The 20,433-nt window shown below is 46.5% G+C and overlaps 3 protein-coding genes across 7 annotated transcripts in view; 2 read left to right on the forward strand and 1 right to left on the reverse strand.

Annotated features, from left to right (window-relative positions):
* Nucleotides 1–2,103: 2,103 nt before the first annotated feature.
* SLC10A4 (solute carrier family 10 member 4) lies at nt 2,104–8,200 on the forward strand. The gene is made up of 3 exons (XM_066385115.1): nt 2,104–2,818; nt 3,609–3,819; nt 7,271–8,200. The coding sequence occupies exons 1-3, from the start codon at nt 2,193–2,195 to the stop codon at nt 7,781–7,783; spliced, it is 1,350 nt and encodes a 449-aa protein (XP_066241212.1). The 5' UTR covers nt 2,104–2,192; the 3' UTR covers nt 7,784–8,200.
* Nucleotides 8,201–9,076: 876 nt separating this feature from the next.
* On the forward strand, nt 9,077–15,017 carry ZAR1 (zygote arrest 1). The gene is made up of 4 exons (XM_066386225.1): nt 9,077–10,019; nt 11,540–11,632; nt 11,712–11,786; nt 14,874–15,017. Exons 1-4 carry the CDS (start codon nt 9,150–9,152, stop codon nt 15,015–15,017), a joined length of 1,182 nt encoding a protein of 393 aa, XP_066242322.1. The 5' UTR covers nt 9,077–9,149.
* Nucleotides 15,018–17,910: 2,893 nt separating this feature from the next.
* The window catches only part of FRYL (FRY like transcription coactivator), a 290,359-nt gene continuing 287,836 nt past the window's right edge, over nt 17,911–20,433 (reverse strand). For all 5 annotated transcript variants that reach the window (XM_066386291.1, XM_066386290.1, XM_066386286.1 and 2 more), the window contains one exon: nt 17,911–20,011. In XM_066386291.1, coding sequence (XP_066242388.1) covers nt 19,753–20,011 — 259 coding nt within the window. In that variant the 3' untranslated portion in view covers nt 17,911–19,752. The remainder of the gene's footprint in view (nt 20,012–20,433) is intronic.

Below are 20,433 nucleotides of genomic sequence, written 5' to 3' on the forward strand. Positions count from 1 at the left end.
CACATGTCTCCACTGGATATACTCACAACAGCGTAAGTAACACGCTTCATTGTATATCTAAATATATTTCTTTGGCTTACATAAGCTTAAATGAAAACTTATTTTGGTTGTTATCTTGGGCTTAGTGTTTTGGAAAAGTTTGAGAGTGTGTATTTTCCTAAATGATTATAGAACTTATGGTCTAATGCAGGGGTCAGGAAACTTTTTGACTGAGAGAGCCATGAACGCCACATATTTTAAAATGTAATTCCGTGAGAGCCATACAACGACCAGTGTACTTTATGCATTATCCAATAAAAATTTGGTGTTGTCCCAGAGGACAGCTGTGATTGGCTCCAGCCACCTGCAACCATGAACAGGAGTGGTGGGAAATGAATGGATTGTAATACATGAGGATGTTTTATATTTTTAACATTATTATTTTTTTATATTAAAGATTTGTCTGCGAGCCAGATGCAGCCATCAAAAGAGCCACATTTGGCTTGTGAGCCATAGGTTCCTGACCCCTGGTAATGAAAAAGAAATAAATTACTGGGGATTAAGAATGCAATATGTTGGCCTGACCTGTGGTGGCGCAGTGGATAGGGGTTTGACATGGAACGCTGAGGTTGCTTGCTGGTTCGAAACCCTGGGCTTGCCTGGTCAAGGCACATATGGGAGTTGATACTTCCTGCTCCCCCCTCCCCCTCATTCTCTCTCTCTCTCTCTCTCTCTTTCTCTTCTCTCTCTCTCTCTCTTCCCTCTCTAAAATGAATAAAATTTTTAAAATCTAAAAAAGACCCGCAATATGTTGTGAATTTAGTCTTATTTTTTATATCCTCTGTCATTTTCAGATTTGAGGTGGAGAAAATATAAACACATGGGCTCAGTCCACCACTGACAAGTGGAAATCCCCAGTCTCCTCTGGTGTCCAAAGCGAGGTAGGGACAAGCCCCCACCAGGAAGAATTCACCCTAGGATGTTAACTCTCTGTAGATAGACTAACCTCTGATCCTGACTTTGGCTTTCATAACTCAATTGGCTATCTTTTATGGTCACTCCAGATAGCCAGTTGCTTCTCAAGTAGCTGTCTCATTGGCATGCAGAGAGGTCCCTTTGTAGATAGGTGCATACATCTTTGTAGTGACTAACTTAAAGTCGTTGAGTCTCCATTCCCAAGAACTTAGAATTTGATTTGTTTGGGGAACAGCACACATCTGAAGCAGAGAATCTCACCACTTTATTTCTTTTCAGTCCTTCAATCCTAATGCCAGACCTCTATACTCTTCCTAAGTCTATGACCACTGAGATATCCTCTCCTCATCTGCCAATAACTTCCAAAATACACATTTATTTCTCAGAGACTTTTCTACCGTTGCATTCTTTAATGTCATGTCACTATTCACATTCAGTCAGGTACTTGCGGGTTTGGAAGGTGCACTTTTCTGTGCGTCAGATTCCTCGTATGTAAAAATCGACCTAATAGCATCTCTCCCAAGGCTCTGCTGTGAGAACCACATGAAATAATGCACTTGCCTAAGACCTGGCTTAACACCTGCCAGTATGACTACTTTAAGTCTTATTTAAAAAAAAAATTGTCTGCATATTAAAGCCAGATAGGGAGCGTGTCCTCCTACCAGAGCACCGTTCTGTTAAGTCAGGCCCCTCCTGAGGTCAGGGCTGCAGGCTATCTGTACAGCGTATTTGGTGTATGTGCGTGCATAGATAAGCATTTTGTTTTTCTCTTTCCCTATGTGCCTGGGTCTCCAGATTTCATTATCAAAGAGGCAGAGCCCATCAGAGAATTTGATCAGCAGCCAGGCACGGTTTTTTATTCTTCTTGTCCTTTGTCAGGTCTTTGTTCTGCCTCTGGCTACACTCGAACAGAACCACTTACTGGTGATTAAAAGGAGGGGACTCGCGGCTGGGCGGGGCCTGCCGGGCGCAGGGGCGCAGCGATTGGGTTCACCCTCCGGGACTGCGCGCTCTTAAGTGCCAGCCAGCGGGCGTCGGCCGAAGCCGAGCCGAGCCGAGCCGAGCCAGGCGCAGACCCACAGCCCCCGACGCCGCGGAGACGTCAGCGGCTAGCAGCTGAGGCTTAGAAACCGACGGGCCGACAGCAGGACAGAGGGTGGCAGGCGCGCACGGCGGGAGGGAACAGGAATCCGCCGAGCGGGCAGGAGCCGGACCTGTAGCCTCCCGACGACAGCACCATGAGCGACAGCGGCAACGCCACTCTGCTCTTCTCCCCGTCCTCTCTGCAGCCGGACAACTACACCCTGCCGCCCAACGCCAGCGGCGCGAGCCCCGGCGCGGACTTCCCCGGCGCTCCCGCCTCCAGCGCCGGCCCCGGCCCCGGGCTCAGCCTCGCGCCGGGTCCCAGCGTCAGTTTCAGCCTCGCGCCGGGTTCCGGCGTCAGTTTCAGCCCCGGCCCCACTCCGACTCCCGAGCCCACGCCCAGCGGCTTCGCGGGCGGCGCAGGCAGCCCGGGCTCTTCCCTGTTCCCTCGGCCCTGGGCCCCCCACGAGCCCCCGTTCTGGGACACGCCGCTGAACCACGGACTGAACGTGTTCGTGGGCGCCGCCCTGTGCATCACCATGCTGGGCCTGGGCTGCACGGTGGACGTGAACCACTTCGGGGCGCACGTCCGGCGGCCGGTGGGCGCGCTGCTGGCCGCGCTCTGCCAGTTCGGCTTCCTGCCGCTGCTGGCCTTCCTGCTGGCGCTCGTCTTCGCGCTGGACGAGGTGGCCGCCGTGGCCGTGCTCCTGTGTGGCTGCTGTCCCGGCGGGAACCTCTCCAACCTTATGTCCCTGCTGGTTGACGGCGACATGAACCTCAGGTACGGCGCTGTGTCCCTTAGGCATCTTTCTCATGCCATCCAACCGCGTTTACAGCCCAGGGTTCAAGACCAAGGAGAGAGGAAGGATCGATGGTCAGAATGAGGCGTGGAACAGGGAAGAAGAAAGTGGAAGGAGATGTTGACGCCCGGGCTTTAGAAGTCGAGGCAGAGGGGAAGAGGCAGTGTTTGCGGGGGAAGGATGCAGACGGGGACGGAGCTGCTGTCAGGGCCTTGGGGTTTATCCACAGCTCTCTCACCGTCTCCCTGATGGCTGGGCGGTCAGCAAGGGCTTTGGCCACTGGAAGACAAAGAACTGGGAAGCCTGAAGCCAGGACTCGTCAGGACATGCACAACAAAACAGGGCGATTGGTCCCAATAAAGAGTAATCTCCTATAGAGGACAGTGTAATTGAGTTCCACCCAAGTAGTGTTCAGCAGGTTTACCATGTCTACCGCGGTGTTTTGAAGGCTTAAAAGGGGTGGGGGGAATGTTCCTTGCCTTCAGAGTCATCCAGACCATAATCAGCTTCATAGGCTTTAGGGGGGGGGGGGGCAGCAGTGCTGAGGCCTTTTTTTCGTCCCCTGGGGTTCATGTTTGAGCTGGACTTGGACGTGAGCTCTCTTGGCACTCCTCTGGGCTGAAGGAGATCCCCCCACCCCCACCTCAGGCAGGGGACTTGCAGTCTCCCTCTTTCCCTCTACCTAACGGGCAAGAGAGAAGGTTCCCCACGTGGCAGACAGGCCCTTTGGCTTGAAGCCCATTCTGACTGCTGTTCCTTCCCTTTCTGCAGCATCATCATGACCATCTCCTCCACGCTCCTGGCCCTGGTCCTAATGCCGCTGTGTCTGTGGGTCTACAGCCGGGCTTGGATCAACACCCCCCTGGTGCAGTTACTGCCCCTCGGGGCAGTCACCCTGACGCTCTGCAGCACCCTGATCCCCATCGGCCTGGGCGTCTTCATTCGCTACAAATACAACCGGGTGGCCGACTACATTGTGAAGGTAAGGTCACTCTTTGGAGTTCTCTGTCTCTGAAGCCCGGCTGGAGTGGCTAGGAAGTCAGAGAGAGGAGTAAGGATTTGTCAGCCCTTGCATGGATAAACTTTTTAAAAAAAATTTTTTAATTTTATTTAGATGGATAAACTTAAAAAAAATGTTTATGCCGCAAAGATAACTTTCGCCTTTTTCAATAATTATAGCTTTAAGTAAGACAAAGATGAATTAAAAACAGCACAAGAGAACTCAGTTCTCATAGGAGACAGATCATGTGGGAAATCCATGGCCGTGGCTAAAGTAGAAACATGTTCCATGAACAACTGGCATACTACAAAAAAGCAGGTGAAATAAACAAATTTTAATAGAATTTGTACACTAATTTAGAAATGTATTACTCTATCTTTTAAAGGTGGAATTCTAATTCTGAGAAAATCTGTAGATGATTGCTTTAAAATATTAATTTCTAAAATAAGTTCACACTAATAAGACCTAAAGTATTTTTAAAATGACATCGTGGCAATATAATAGAATGCACAAAATATGAACTTTAAAGCACAAAATAAAATTAGGCTGTCGGTAAATAATGCAGACTATATTGCCATTACTAAGGTTGTGTGTGTGTGTTTCCCTTCCCCATTGCAATATTTCATATGGTTTCTAAAGGTAGTGAAGGGATGGGATTTCTATTATTTTGTGCAGTATTTCTAATATTGCTCTATTTTTAAAAACTGATGCTTTTTCTAGCAGGAGAGATTTTATAACAAGTGACTGGAGGAAATATTTAAATATTTGTAGATTACACTTTCTTTGAAAAGTCAAATGTAGCGGTAAATAAGAGTAAACAATGAACAGGATTCTCGTTTTAGGAAGTTAGTCAAATAAAATACAGAACTAATGACTGTAAAATGTACATACAGATACCTTTAGACAAATAAAGAGAAAAAGAGTCACTGCTATGTTTCAATTATGTAGATTTAATAAGACATGATCTTTTGGGTTTCACTTATATTAATTTGTTTTTTAAAGTAACACAGAGGGGCTAACTTTTATTAATACAAAAAACAGAGGGTTCTTTTCTGTACATATAGCCATTCTTAAATAAGAGAAATTACGTTCTACAATAAACATATCCTGAATGTAATAAACTTATATGCACATATAAATATACATACATTTTATGTTATATTCTTAATATATCAGAAGATAACTTAGAGATGCATTAAGAATGTACTAAGCTTAATCACTGAGCTAATACTATTAATGTGGTGACATTACTATAAAACCTTAGGATTCTAAGAGAAAGTCAATCAAAAAGGTTATTTCCATGCCAAAACAGATAAATATATTTAAATAATACACAATTCAAAGAGACTAACTTTGAGTCTAAGCTGACCGTATGTCCCCCATCCCTTAACCAGCACATTCATAGGATATGCTTTATCACATTTTTCTACATTTGCAAACACTTTTTTTGTTTGTTTGTTTTTTAATTTATTAATTTTAGAGAGGGTGGAGAGAGAGAGAGAGAGAAACGTCAATTTGCTGTTCCACTTATTTATGCCTTCATTGGTTGATTCTTGTCTGTGCTCTCCCTGGGAGTCAAATCCGTAACCTTGGTGTGTCAGGACAGTGCTCTAAGCAACTGAGCTACCTGGTCAGGGCAGAACACTTAAAAATGAGCATTGAATGTCAGTGCTCACCCTAATGATTTAAAATAGTGCAAAGGAAACTGGAGCCAATATTTTCACAATGAAAAACTCAGATTTTCTGTCAAAGCTTTTGGTGTGGGCACTTAAACATAAGGGAAGTTCTGAATGATAATAGTTTGGTTTCTGCCAATTGTACATTGGTTGCATGAGTAGTTAATATAATATTACTTCAGCACCCTCTAGGATAGACTTTTTAACCAGCCCAGGTAAAGTTTAACTAATTTCTTAGAGTGTAAAGTATGACATTTTGCCAGTCCCACCCCTAAAGGGCTTCCTCCCAGATGTCCTGGGAACCAGAAACAGCACTTCAGCTGTTCTTCGGGATCTATAGTCTCCCTCACAAACAACCTCACTCCCCCATGTAGAAAGCAAGCTAACTACCAAACTGAAAAACCAGGGGAGGAATGTTCAGTTTCTGCCTTGCTTTTTACACCATATGTCTTACTTGAATGAGTGAAACATACCAGTCAGGATGACACAATATTTTATCCAGTCAGTTGTTTTATATTGCAAGTCCATCTACTGTAATAATCCCTAAGCATCACTAGAGACTTAGAGGTGGGAGGTTTCTCACGAACAGATGAAAAAGGGGGACCGCAAGACTGCAATGAGTACCTCACATCCTATGTTTACATCCCCCCCTTATGCGATCTAAGAGTTAGTAATTGTTTTGGTATTGCTAACAATTCTCTGAGTTATAAAGCGTTTTGAAGGTGAAAAATATCATACTCTTGATCTGGTAAATTTTAATAGCCTGTTATCTATTAATTTCTTATGGAAAAGATGGGTCCTGTTCTTTTCCAGGGGGAAGTAATGTCCATTGTCCACTCTCTTCATCAGACCACACCTAGTGTATTAGGCTCAATTTTTTAAAAGATTTTATCTATTTGTTTCAAGAGAGAGAAGGGAAGGAGAAAGAGAGAGAGAAGGGGGCGGAGCAGGAAGCATCAACTCCCATACGTGCCTTGACCAGGCAAGCCCGGGGGTTTTGAACCGGTGACCTCAGCATTCCAGGTCAATGCTTTATCCACTGTGCCACCACAGGTCAGGCACTATTGGGCTCAATTTTAATTGTTCTGTTAAGACGCATATTTACGAATTTAACATGTGCTCAGAATAGTCAAAACTCCAAAACAGAGTTATACGATGGAGGCTGAAAGCCTGGGGGCAGGCTGCCAGAGGAGAGGAGCCTTCTCCATAAAGCCGATTTGTAAACCTTTGACGGCTGCTTTGCAGGAGGAGTAGCTGGTTTATGTTGCTTCTGTGGTTACAGAACGCAAATTGTCACTAGACATAAGGACAGGCTTCCAAACAATTAGAGCTGTGCGATGTAGGTCTGGAAAGCTGATGGGTGGCTACCCATCTTCAGGAATACTCTGTCAAAGACTTGTAGAGGTCTCCATATTCTATGGGAGGTCAGACTTGATGGGTCTCTTCTTTCAAGAGCCTAGGATTCCCCCTTTCAAGGGTCTGAATTCCTCTTCAACTATCTTATTTTTTTCAAATTTTATTTTATTTATTCATTTTTAAAGAGGAGAGAGAGACAGAGAGGAGAGAGAGACAGAGAGAGAGAGAAGGGGGAGGAGCTGGAAGCATCAACTCCCATATGTGCCTTGACCAGGCAAGCCCAGGGTTTCGAACCGGCGACCTCAGTATTTCCAGGTCGACACTTTATCCACTGCGCCACCACAGGTCAGGCCTCAACTATCTTATTTTTGACGTCTTGTTTATCTATTTTCCCTCACTAGGTTTCCCTGTGGTCTCTGCTAGTGACGCTGGTGGTCCTTTTCATAATGACCTGCACAATGTTAGGACCTGAACTGCTGGCAAGCATTCCTGCAACTGTTTACCTGGTAGCGATTTTTATGCCTTTAGCAGGCTACGCCTCAGGCTATGGCTTAGCTACGCTTTTCCATCTCCCACCCAACTGCAAGAGAACTGTGTGCCTGGAGACAGGCAGCCAGAATGTGCAGCTCTGCACTGCCATTCTCAAACTGGCCTTTCCACCACGATTCATAGGAAGTATGTACATGTTTCCCTTGCTCTACGCCCTCTTCCAGTCTGCAGAAGCAGGGGTTTTTGTTTTAATATATAAAATGTATGGAGGTGAAATACTGCACAAGCGAGATCCACTAGATGAAGATGAAGACACAGATATTTCTTATAAGAAACTGAGAGAAGAGGAAATGGCAGACACGTCCTATGGCACCGTGAAAGCAGATGACTTCATTATGATGGAAACCACTCAGACTTCTCTCTAAACACGGAGATACAACAGGAGCTTCTACCTTGCTGAAGTATTGCTTCATATTTATAGTCTGGTAGTGTATATGGTTTACATAAAAGATAACAATTGGTTTACGTTATCATACTTGTAACAATTTTGATCTTCCCATTGTAAGGTTGCCTTGGTATATTAACCAAGTGTTTTCACAAATTACAAATCAATGTCGTATTATAACCGGCACCTGGGACAGCCAAAGTGAAGCCTGAACAAGTTAAATGTGCTGTTTGGTTTTAACCATTACCAATTTCCACGACTGTTTCAAATACATAAACTCTTAGAAAACATGGTCTTGGAAATGTAGAATTTTGGTGCACTATCCGACATTAGTAAAAACAAGCTATATTTGTAAAGTATAATTGAGTTTAATGTAATTGTTGTAAAAAAAAAAAAGTGCTAGCTCAACTTATGAATACTTGACATGTTGAAACTCGACCTGTATTTAGAAAAATCCCAAAACAGGTCAATTAAACCATGAAATATAGTAGTTTAGTGTCGAACCTGTTTTAAATCAGAAAAAAAAAATTACATTAACGAATAGACTACTTGATCTGGTATGTATTGGTGATGAACTACTATTTTTACGGTGGAGAAAGCATTTTCTTTTCAACTGGGGACTAACTTGGTCTTCTGCATTTATGTTAACGCACCCCAAACCAATTTATCTTTTGGAGGGATGTTTCCATTAGGGAAATTTGTAGAATTCCTCTTCACCCCAAAGGATAGTCATTAGTACCTCGTGGAACTCAGCAGTACTTCGAGGTCCGCGTTTGAGGCGGGGCGAGTGTGAGGGGTGGAGCACGTGCTCCAGGGGAGAAGACAATTGGCCTAGATGGGGTGTCCTCCGAGTGCTTTCCTTGAACACTTGCTGAAAGGGTTCAGCGGATAGGCTTCTCGGAGCAGCTCTGAGATAATTAAGTAACCTATAACCTAAGACCATAGCCCAATCAAAGCAGTTTTCCAAACCTTCGCGTTTTTGCGCACTAGCCAGGGGCACCCAGGCCCGCCTCAGCTTCCTGGGCGGTGCAGACACCTGAGACAATCAGGGTACGAGGGCCACCTGGCTCAGCTCATCCCGGTGATGGTTCTCTCCTGTTGGAATTCTCTTGCCCTTGGGCAGGTTCACTTATAAATCAGTTCGTGGGTGGGAAAGAAAGCCTCTTTTCAGAACATCTAAGGGTATCTGTGCAGATCTCCGAGTGTGGAAAAGTCCCACAGCCAGGGGAGCGGGGCGCAGCCCTCCCGGCGGGGACGCAGGGACAGACTGCGGTGGGGCGGGCTCCGGGCCGCCCCCGCAAGGCCGCCTATTTAGGGCGCGGGCGCCGGCGGGAGCGGCTGCGCTGATGGCTTCCCTGGGGGACGAGGTGCCGGACCGTTACATGTACCCTGCGTGCCCCCCCTACGCGTACCCGTTCCCGTTCCTGCCCGCCGTCAAGGGCAGGGGCTTGGCGGGCGGGGCCGGGTGGCGGCCACGCGGCGGGGGCGCCCCTCCCGCGTCCTCCTCCGCCTCCTCGGCCGGGGAGGCCCCGTCGTCCCTACAGGGCTGCGGGCAGCCGATGGCCGCCGAGTACTTCGACAGCTACCAGCGGGCGCAGCTCATGGCCCTCCTGTCGCAGGGGAAACCCGGCCCGAGCCCGCGGCCCCGCAAGGCGGGCAGCCGGGACGTGGCGGTGCAGGTGAACCCGCGCCGCGACGCGTCGGTGCAGTGCTCCCTGGGGCGGCGCACGCTGCCGCGTCGGCCCCGCGACCCCGGCCCCGAGGGCGCGGCGTCCCCGCAGGCGGCGCGCGGGGGCCCGGAGCAGGGCAGCCCCGCGGCCGGCGGCCCGCGGCTCGTGCGCTTCCCGCGCACCGTCGCCGTGTACTCGCCCGTGGTCTCCCACCGCCTCACCACCTTCCTGGAAGGCGCCACGAGCGCGGCGGGCCAGCAGAGCCCTGGGGTGCGGGCCGGCGAGCGGAGGCCCCGAGGCCCCGAGCAGGGAGAGGGGTCGGCGAGGACGGCGCCCCAAAGCCCGCAGTCCCAGGAGAAGGAGGAGGCCGAGGCCGGTGAACCTGCCGGGGCTGCCGTCGCTGGAGGCCCGGGAGACGAGGCGGCCCCGCGCACCGCGTCCGGGAGCCCGCAACAGCCGTCGCCGGCCGGGGCTGCCCAGGACGCCGAGGGCGAGATGTCGTCGCCGCGGAGCCCGGAGCCGGCCAAGGAGCGCGTGCGCTTCCAGGTGAGGCCCGAGGCGGCCGGGAGCTGGCCAGGGGCGCAGGGGAGCCCCGGGTGTGCGTCTCCGCGCTCGGAGCCCTGCCCTGGACGCGTAGCTGGTCCGGACACGAGCGGGCGCCAGGCTTCCTTAGGCGCGGGAACGTCTGCGCTTCACCGCAGGCCCGGCAGCAGCGCGTGGCATCCTTCTCCAACAAGTAAAATCAATCGTAGCTTGAGTGTTTTTGGCGACTGTAAAGTATAAGCACCGAGGTTGGCGAGGGAGACGCTCTTTTAACATTCGTCTTCTAAACTCGGATCGTGAGCACGCAGTCCAGTGCTGACTGAGTACTGGATGATCTAGGATGGGTACTCAGCTGAACGTCAGGAGGTGGCCTTGTTGGAAGGAGAGTTCATTCGCAAGGATCCCACTCACTTATGCGAACTGAATGTGGCTAAAGCCACAACTGGGGCGTTGATCAGGTCGCCCCTTACTGATTCTGCCGGCATTTCCAAACCTTTTACTGGAAGCTAGAGCTACTGTAGTGCCTCTCGTAGGGTCTTTCCTTGCTCCTGGAAAGCACCCCTCCTCGGAAACGCAATACTGCTGAAGCATTTGGGCTGTTGTGTATGGCAGGCTCGGAAGCCAGTTCATACTAGCCGAACCTGCAGCAGGAATACGTTGAGGGCAGTTGTAACCCTGAGAAGTGGGAAGGGGTAGTGAGAGGCCCAAGGAGTCCTTCCGGTCTCTTCCATAGTCATCCCTGGGCTGTTGGAAGGGGAGCGGTGGGAAGGAGAGGAGGAGTGAATCAAGAAGTCAGACACAAGCAATGTGCCATTTGAATTCTTAACCTTGCTGGACTTCAGCTTGCTTTACCTGAAATTGCCCTGAGTGCTCTCCGAGGTTCCTTTCAATTATAAAGGTCTAACTTCAAAAACTTGTTGACAACTCCTTTCTCACTAGGAGGGAAGAAAGTTTAAGAATAAGGCAATACTACTTTAGGTCCTGTTACACATGAATTATGGCTTATCCACCACTTAGATTCCCAGCTCTACTGTTGGATGGAAACTTAACTAGCAGCATACAGAACTTAATTTGGGGTGAACAACTTAAAGTACTTCAGCATGCAGAGTCTTACTCCTTTTCTTCAGCTTAGCCACTTCCATATGTTGTGTGTTCTAAAATACGACTTTATCTGACAGAAAAGGCCTCCCTAAAAAATCCCAAAGTTTAGAGAACCCTGGGTGTTAGCTTTTCCCTTGCTTGTCTGAGGGAAAATTTATCAGTAATTTGTCAGTTTGCTTTATGAATCAAGTTAACTTGGCATATAAACTTTTGGGGGCTCATGCTTGCTTATGTGCTTAATTAAGCCATTAGCTCACCTAATTACTACCTTGTAGAGACTAATTCAAACCTGACCCTACTTTCCTCCATGATCTGAATGAAGTTGCCAATTTTAAGTATGTAGTAGATTCTTCTCAGCTTATGAAATGGAGGATAACAAGGCAGCTGTCATGTTGTTTAAACTCTGGTGTCCTTTTGTTCAGTTCTTGGAGCAGAAATATGGCTATTATCACTGCAAGGACTGCAACATCCGATGGGAAAGTGCCTACGTGTGGTGTGTGCAGGGCACTAACAAGGTGAGAGATACCACGTGCCTGGCATCTTTGACAAAAATGTCAAGACAGTTTTGCTTGAAGCATTTCTCTCTCATCACAGGTTTACTTCAAGCAGTTTTGCAGAACTTGTCAGAAGTCTTATAACCCTTACCGAGTGGAGGATATCACCTGTCAAGTAAGTCAAATGTTTGCATTTTGTTCTGGCCGGTTGGCTCAGTGGTAGAGCGTTGGCCTGGCATGCAGAAGTCCTGGGTTCGATTCCAGACCAGGGCACACAGAAGAAGCGCCCATCTGCTTCTCCACCCCTCCCCCTCTCCTTCCTCTCTTGTCTCTCTCTTCCCCTCCGGCAGCTGGGGCTCCATTGGAGCAGAGTTGGCCCGGGTGCTGAGGATGGCTCTATGGCCTCTGCTTCCAGCGCTAGAACGGCTCTGGTTGCAACAGAGCAGCGCCCCAGATGGGCAGAGCATCGCCCCCTGGTGGGCATGCCAGGTGGATCCCAGTAGGGCACATGCGAGAGTCTGTCTGACTGCCTCCCGTTTCCAACTTCAGAAAAAAAAAAAAAAGTGTTTGCATTTTGTGTCTGAAATGGGGACTGGGTGAGAGTTTTGCTGTAAGTTTCCTAGAGGTGCAGGTTTTGACAGCTTTTTGTTTGTTTTTTGACAGACAGTGAGAGAGTCAGAGAAGGGGACAGATAGGGACAGACAGATGGGAAGGGAGAGAGATGAGAAGCATCAGTTCTTCGTTGCGGCTCCTTAGTTGTTCATTGATTGCTTTTTCATATGTGCCTTGGCCAGGGGACTACAGCAGAGTGAGTGACCCCTTGCTCAAGCCAGCGACCTTGGGCTCAAGCCAGTGACCTTGGGCTTCAAGCCAGTGACCATGGGGTCATGTCTATGATTGCATGCTCAAGCCAGAGACCCTGTGCTCAAGCTGGTGAGCCCGCGCTCAAGCCAGCAACCTTGAGGCGTTGAACCTGGGTCCTCTGTGTCCCAGTCTGATGCTCTATCCACTGTGCCACTGCCTGGTCAGGCTTGACAGCTTTTTTGCAGGAGCTTGGGAATAATACTTAATTGGGAAATAGACCCTCCGTTTCAATTTCCTTCCACCCTTGCAAATCTTGGACATGTTAACATCTGTGGATACCGGTACCTCACTTGCAATATGGAAGAACATTTGCCTACCTGCTGCTTAGTCTAATGCAGGGGTCAGGAACCTTTTTGGCTGAGAGAGCCATGAATGCCACATATTTTAAAATGTAATTCCATGAGAGCCATATAACGACCCGTATACATTACGCATTATCCAATAAAAATTTGGTGTTGTCCCGGAGGACAGCTGTGATTGACTCCAGCCACCCACAACCATGAACATGAGTGGTAGGAAATGGATTGTAATACATGAGAATGTTTTATATTTTTAATGTTATTATTTTTTTATTAAAGATCTGTCTGTGAGCCAGATGCAGCCATCAAAAGAGCCACATCTGGCTCACGAGCCATAGGTTCCCGACCCCTAGTCTAATGTAAGAGAAACTGAAAAAATAAAAAACAACAAAAAAACCAGTACACTGTTCTACTAACATAAGGTGCTCATTGTTGCCTGTTCTGTAAAGAAAATCTAAGTTGCCCAACTTTATAGGGTTAAGTGGTCACATGGCTTGTTTACTACTAAGCCAGAATTGCTGCTCTGCTGAGGGGCTTAGATCATCTGGGGGGGGGGTAGGGGGAGAGGTGACTAGACTAGCCACTCCCCATGGAGCTGGTGGAGCCTGACTTACCAGTTGAGACAGCCTAGCCCAGTGGTCAGCAAACTCATTAGTCAACAGAGCCAAATATCAGCAGTACAACGATTGAAATTTTTTTTGAGAGCCAAACTTTTTAAACTTAAACTATATAGGTAGGTAGGTACATTCCTTATTGAGGTAGTGCCTGCACATGGTATTTTGTGGAAGAGCCACACTCAAGGGGCCAAAGAGCCGCATGTGGCTCGCAGGCTGTAATTTGCCGACCAGGGGCCTAGTCAATGCACTTGTCTCAAGTAGGATGTTGAAAACATTATCACCAGCCTGACCTGTGGTGGCTCAGTGGATAAAGCGGCGACCTGGAAATGCTGAGGTCACCTGTTCAAAACCCTGGGCTTGCCCTGGCCGGTTGGCTCAGCGGTAGAGCGTCGGCCTAGCGTGCGGAGGACCCGGGTTCGATTCCCGGCCAGGGCACACAGGAGAAGTGCCCATTTGCTTCTCCACCCCTCCGCTGCGCTTTCCCTCTCTGTCTCTCTCTTCCCCTCCCGCAGCCAAGGCTCCATTGGAGCAAAGATGGCCCGGGCGCTGGGGATGGCTCTGTGGCCTCTGCCCCAGGCGCTAGAGTGGCTCTGGTCGCAACATGGCGACGCCCAGGATGGGCAGAGCATCGCCCCCTGGTGGGCAGAGCGTCGCCCCTGGTGGGCGTGCCGGGTGGATCCCGGTCGGGCGCATGCGGGAGTCTGTCTGACTGTCTCTCCCTGTTTCTAGCTTCAGAAAAATGAAAAACAAAAACAAAAAAAAAAACCCTGGGCTTGCCTGGTCAAGGCACATATGGGAGTTGATGCTTCCAGCTCCTCCCCCCTTCTCTCTCTCTGTCTCTCTCTCCTCTCTCTCCCTCTCTGTCTCTCTCTCCTCTCTAAAAATGAATAAAAAAAAATTATTAAAAAAAAACTGCTTTAAAAAAAAAAAGAAAACAAAACATTATCACCATAAGGTGGATGGAGAGAAGCTAAGTGTGGAAAACTGGTTAGACTCCCTTAGAGCTGGCCGAGTGGGGCCAAGTGCTAACGTGGGATGTCCGAGGCACCGTGCTGTGGGCTCCGCAGTTGCTGCTTTGCCTTGTGCCTCAGCTTGGGCTCATCTGCAGTAGGTTCAGTGAGGAGGCAGGCAGGTCCGTGATGCCAGGACTGGTCCACAGCTTGCTACTCATCACTAGCCTCACATTAGCTTGTTTTGCAACACTTTTATTTAAACTTCTCTCCCCTGCTTATTCTCCAGCCTTCAAGTGCGGGGGGGGGGGGGGGGGGGGAGGCTTGCTATAAGAACTGTTTCAAAAGAAACGAAATCCTGTGCAACATGGGACCACAACAAAGGGTTCAACACCCTCTATTTGTAACCCTGTCATTGCTAGCAGGGATGCAGACAGGATTAGCACAGGGCCTTGCGTAGGGTGCATTCAGTAAGTATTTGAATGGACTAGAAAGGGTTGACCTTCTGAAAGTGCTTTATTCTTTTTTTCAGAGTTGTAAACAGACTAGATGCTCCTGCTCAGTAAAACTTCGCCACATTGACCCTAAACGGCCCCATCGCCAAGATTTGTGCGGGAGATGCAAAGGCAAACGCCTGTCCTGTGACAGCACGTTCAGCTTCAAATATATCATTTAAGAAGTGAACGTGAAAAGCCGGTCCGGCTGAGCGTGTGCTGGTGGAGCAGACAAGTGAGCTTTTTCACGCCCCTTCTCCTTTCTGTCTCTCTTCACATGAAAGGCTGTGTTTTTGACAAAGCCTTTAAATAAAGGTATTGCAAAACAATTGCATAAATATATTTTTTTAAAATAAAGGTTTAGGAGAGCTTGTCCTGTGCTAACGCTCTGGGCCTGTCACTTTAATAATATTCATTCACCGCAGGTGGAGCAGCCAGGCTCTGAACTATATTAGTCGCTTAGAAAAATGTAGAGGCTCGTAGTTAGGTTTACTGCATATGTGGGTCGGTCTGTAGGGCTGAGGCTTATAAGTGGGGCGGGGTTTGAATAAGGAGAAGCCATCTAACGAAGCATGCTTCTGAAGGTGGGGACAGAGCCATCCTGGACATATGGGACAGTTGGGGATAACCCTGAGGCGCTGGCTAGCTGTGGGTGGGAGCTCAGTGCATCCTGGTGACCTCAGTCTAGTAGGTGACAAATTCCTGGGGCTGGCAGGGGAGGTGTGCCATGAATAAAATTGAGTTGTTAATCAGAAAACTTCACAGTTGGGGTGTGGAATGGGGTTGCTAAGGGCAGCTTTTAAAGATGTTAAATAACATCATTAAATGGACTTCAGGTGGGAATTCTTTAAAAAATAGTTCTAATACGTAAAGGTTTTCAAGTGAGTTGACAAAGAGAGGTTTAGCCTTTATTTTTATTGACTTGCACTTCTACAACTGCAAAGTGTTTTCACCATCTAAGGATTATCTTCTAACTGCACCTAATAGCTTCCTACCCAAGTCACAGGAAAACACGGAGGCCTCATTCCCAGAGCTCTCCTGCTGGACGATGGCCCTTCAGCTAGAACCTTGGGGGCCATTGATGTAATGGTGACCAGGTGCTGATTGTGCCACTTTCCAATGTTCTAGCTAGCCTATTTAAGTTAGCCCTCACTGCCTCAGAGGGCCATACAAGTAAGCCTGTTAACATCTTGGATTCTTGTGTGGAGACAAAAGTAAGGAATAAAAACCTAAAATGAGTCCAAGGTCTCTAGAGCCCTCAGAGCAACGGGAAAGGCCCTCTGCATCCACACGGACCTAAGATGCTTGTGAAAATGTAGATTCTGAGGCCCCTACCCCTACGGAATCACTGGAGCAGCATTTAACAAGCACCTCACATGTTGCCTATGGAATTGAAGTGTAAAAACCAGCAGTTGAGCCAGCTTTGTACTTACTATGGAAAAGCATGGGTGTGGCCCCTCCCACTTCTGGAGCTTCTAGTGTACAGGGTACACAGCCATTCATTTCTGCATTAAAATATGAAATGGAAGGACTGCCATGTTAATATAGAAGAGCTAGTTAACTGTAATAAATAGGGGATCTGACTTGGGTAGGTTAGGTAGGGCTTGCTTAAAAAATGATACTGCATCTGAGTTGAAATTGGGTGAGCTGGATTAGGTGAAGTGAGGAAGGAGAAACTTTCCAGATTAAGCTAGCATGTGCAAAAGCCCAGTGGTAGAGAGACCAGGCGGAAGGTGGTAGAATGCCCTGGAGGACAGGGCTGGGCATGATGGCAGGTGAGACTGGCAGGCCCAGACTGGGAACGCTTTTTTTACCTTGTTCAGAGATCTGTCACTAGTGAAAATCTGAAAGATTTTAAAGCTCCAGTGGGACACAGGAACAGATGCACCTGTAAAAAGAAATAGCCCCTCTGGCTGAACAGTGAATGCCTGTAAACCGTAAGGAGACTTGCAAAGATAATGCTTCAACCTGACACCTGTTACCAATTTGGTTGAGGTTGTGGACAAGAAACTCATTTTCCTTATACGGCATGGAAATGGTGTGCAATATGTACCCAAGCATTTGCTGAATGGACGAACAATAGTAAGATACCCAGTGCTTCTAATATTCTCCATATTGCCCCCATTTGCTAAAGTGATAGATCACTTTGAAAAAATTGTAAAAGTCATAAAACACAATTACATTGATTCTCATCTTATTTCCTTCCGTTTAGGTCAGCGGTTCTCAACCTGTGGGTCGCGACCAAAACACAGGGGTCGCGACCCACAGGTTGAGAACTGCTGGTTTAGGTTATAGGGTATAGTGTATGAGCAGCTCTCACAGATCCAAGGGAGGGGAGCTTACTCTGAACTGATAGTCTGTTCCAAGGAACCGTGGAACTAGTTCCTAAACTTAAGGTAGATTGTAGGTTGTAACCATACCTGGTATTTTCTATCACTAAAAGTAGGAAATACTTCTACGTTGTATAGAAACCCTTCGGCCTTCTATACTGCTCACAAAGATTAGGGGATCTTTTATTTAACATAACTATAGTCATATGAAGTCATATAGTCATATGAAGCGATAAAATGTCCCCTCATCTTTGTGAGCAGTGTATTTGAGAAGCGGCACGAGGGACCTCCAGATCTCTTCACTTGGAGTTTTAAAACTAAAAATGATAAATTTAGTGGGCAAAAGAAAAAGGATGTATGAGCAAAAACTGGGCTCTGATAGGGATTAAATAAGGTGTTTAATAAGTTGCCCATTTGAGATATTTGTCAGTGAGTGCAGACTTTGGAGTTAGAGGATCAGGAGCAAAGAAACACAGCTTTGGGGAACATGCTTTGCAAAGGAGCAACCCTAATGACTCTGTTTGCATCCTGACTCATGCAGGTGTGTTCACTCACGTTACTAACAGACTTAGTTACATGTAAGTAAATATGTAAAGCAAATTTCAACTGTGTGAAAGCCTTGATATGGGTAGTTAACTAATTTTATTGTCTGTTTACAGAAAATTTAAGAATGAAGGTAGTTTGAAAAGTTTCTCAATGAGGCACACTGTAAACATTCATCCTTTCTTAAAATACAGCACAAACCAACAACTACAATGCTTTTTATTTTAACAAAAAGGATAGAAGGAGGGTGAGGAAAAATAGGGGACGGTAAGGTAGGATGTGAAATGTATGTCTCTGGACACCGGCCTCTCTTCCTGCCCCACACCCAAATATTATTCAATAATTTAAAGGACATCATTTACAGTACCAGAACCCCATCAAAATAATTGTTGGTTTTGTTTTTTTTTATCAGGGTCAAAAAATACAGTGATTATGAATGTACTGTGACCAGTTACAAAATTTTACAGGTAACATAACTACCGTCAGCAGTCCAACAGGGTGCAGTGCCTTCCATGAATGCACTTGAGCATAATTACATTTCTGGCAGAGTCCACACCCCCAAGAAAAGGCAGAGCTAAGCATTTCATTTCTACATTCTAAATTCTGGAATCACAGAGCCCAGTTTAAAAGAAAAGTCACAGTGGATAAGAGATGCATATAAAAAATACAAGGTGTTCCTTTCAAATCAGAGGAATTGTGGGACTACATTCATTTCTTTTATAAAATGCTATTTAAAAAAGGGTAGAGATCCAGTTCATGTCAGGCTGCAGACTCAGTGAGGAAGTGTATTGCGTGTTTTGGTAGTCAGTCTCCGGCTTCCGTTCACTTCTCCGCACACGGCCCCAGTTCCTTTAGGGTGAAACGTTTGAGTCCTGAATCAACATATAAAAATGCATTTGCAACTCTCTTCTTGAATTCTGCAGACTTCAGAGCCTGCAAATCATACAGTCTACCATCGATGACCACAATTATTTCTTTAGCTTTGTACACCTATTCTCATGTAACAGTGCATTGCACAAATGTACAAGAAAAATACTGGTTTTCATCTATACAGTTTCTATAATAATTATGGAGTAAAATAAGTTAACTTTTCTAATGAGAAGAGCTGACGGGCAGCATACATCTTTATTTAAAGTCTCTGCAGGCATCTACTTTGGTTAGTTATCAACGATCGTAACATAAGCACTGATCAGAGAACTGAGCAGCATTCCAATAACGTTAACAGATATATTATTTCTTTTTGAAATACTGGGAAAGCCCAGTTTTAAAATATTATTAAAATGTTCTAACATTTACACACTATGAAGAGTTAGATCTAATAAAATAAAATTTCTTCAAAAATAATCTTGCAGAGCTCTTTCAGGCATGCTCTGAGACGCATCCCCACACACCCGTCCTGGAAAACAGGACTGTCGCGTACTCACACATCCCAGTCACACACACAGAATTCCTTACACAGACTACAAAACAAAACACCCACACCCTTCCCCCACATGTTGAAAAAAATCAATGGTTTCTGCAAATAAGTTTCTGTGTATATTTATCCGACTGGATGTTCTTCACGTAGATGATTAAGCATCAACTGTAGGTTATGCTTACGACTGCCAGACGTCCAAGCAGCTTTGCAAGTCTTAAGCTAAAATGAACCAGCCTCAATTTCAGCCTCATTTCACCTGCTTTCCAATGTCTCAGTATGAGAGGCCATTATTGCAAACATTCTTACAATTTGTTTCCCCAGAAAGCAATGTTTGTACTTGTACGCATCACTTTTAGCCCTTTTCTGTTCACATAGGTTAAGTAACTTAAAAATTCCTTCTTCATAGTTATTGTGGCAGGTATTGGCAGCTGTTAGTTTTTTTTTTTTCCTTCAGATCTTTGATTTCGCTATTCTTTTTATTTATATTTTGATAAAGTTTGACATTACGCTGTGGTTGTGATTGCTGCCAGAAAAAGTTATCAGTGAATCTCAAGGGTTCATAAAAGGTGCTTATTAATATTCTTAATCGTCTTCAGTTTAGTTTCTTTCCTAAATGCCTGAAGTTCCTCAGAATCCAGTGCTCACCAAAGTTCCCATTGGTTTGGCCTGTGCTAGCAGTTGGTATGATTGCACCATGCGTAGAGACTCTCTTATTTCTAGATTCAGTTCCATCAATTTGTAGTTGGCTTCTGACATGTCCAGGTCAGAGCCTATCACTGCAAAGCTTCCTGTCTGGCCCAGCGTCTGGTGGTGGAAGTATATGTGCAGCAGTGTCTGCACGGGGTCATCCTCACAGCTGCCGAAGATATCACTGGGCCAGAGCGATCTGGAAATACACACACAGTATTTTTAAGTCCTGAGACACAATCAAGCAATTACTAAGATTAACTACGTTTTAAATGAACACTCGTGACATCAACAAAATTTCATTGTGACTCACTGAGCACATTTTAATACCTGAGTAAACAGATTACTGAATTTATCACTGAGAATGAACAAAATTTACAATTGGAGTCATTTCAGTGATAGCTGTAAAAAAGAACAAAATTATCTCTTCCTTCTACAAAGACCTGCTATTGAATCATCAAATTGAAAACCAAAACCCAATCACTATAAACTCCCAGTCTAGATATACAGCAGTGATTTTCACCCAGTGTGCTGTCAGAAGTTTTAAAACATGCAATTCCTGACCGTTTCGTCAGGAGCACTGACCTCTTTTCTTTAGACTGTCAAATAAAATAAAATAAA

Source organism: Saccopteryx leptura, chromosome 5 (genome assembly GCF_036850995.1).
Source record: "Saccopteryx leptura isolate mSacLep1 chromosome 5, mSacLep1_pri_phased_curated, whole genome shotgun sequence".
Lineage (NCBI taxonomy): Eukaryota > Metazoa > Chordata > Mammalia > Chiroptera > Emballonuridae > Saccopteryx > Saccopteryx leptura.

What these genes read in the sequence shown, in the direction of transcription:
- ZAR1 (XM_066386225.1), top strand. Translation starts at nt 9,150, where the DNA reads ATGGCTTCCCTGGGGGACGAGGTGCCGGACCGTTACATGTACCCTGCG. An exon ending in GTGTGCAGGGCACTAACAAG is followed by an intron (nt 11,633 to 11,711) that starts GTGAGAGATACC and finishes CTCTCATCACAG; the next exon opens with GTTTACTTCAAGCAGTTTTG. An exon ending in TGGAGGATATCACCTGTCAA is followed by an intron (nt 11,787 to 14,873) that starts GTAAGTCAAATG and finishes TCTTTTTTTCAG; the next exon opens with AGTTGTAAACAGACTAGATG.
- SLC10A4 (XM_066385115.1), top strand. Translation starts at nt 2,193, where the DNA reads ATGAGCGACAGCGGCAACGCCACTCTGCTCTTCTCCCCGTCCTCTCTG. An exon ending in GACGGCGACATGAACCTCAG is followed by an intron (nt 2,819 to 3,608) that starts GTACGGCGCTGT and finishes CCCTTTCTGCAG; the next exon opens with CATCATCATGACCATCTCCT. An exon ending in TGGCCGACTACATTGTGAAG is followed by an intron (nt 3,820 to 7,270) that starts GTAAGGTCACTC and finishes TTCCCTCACTAG; the next exon opens with GTTTCCCTGTGGTCTCTGCT.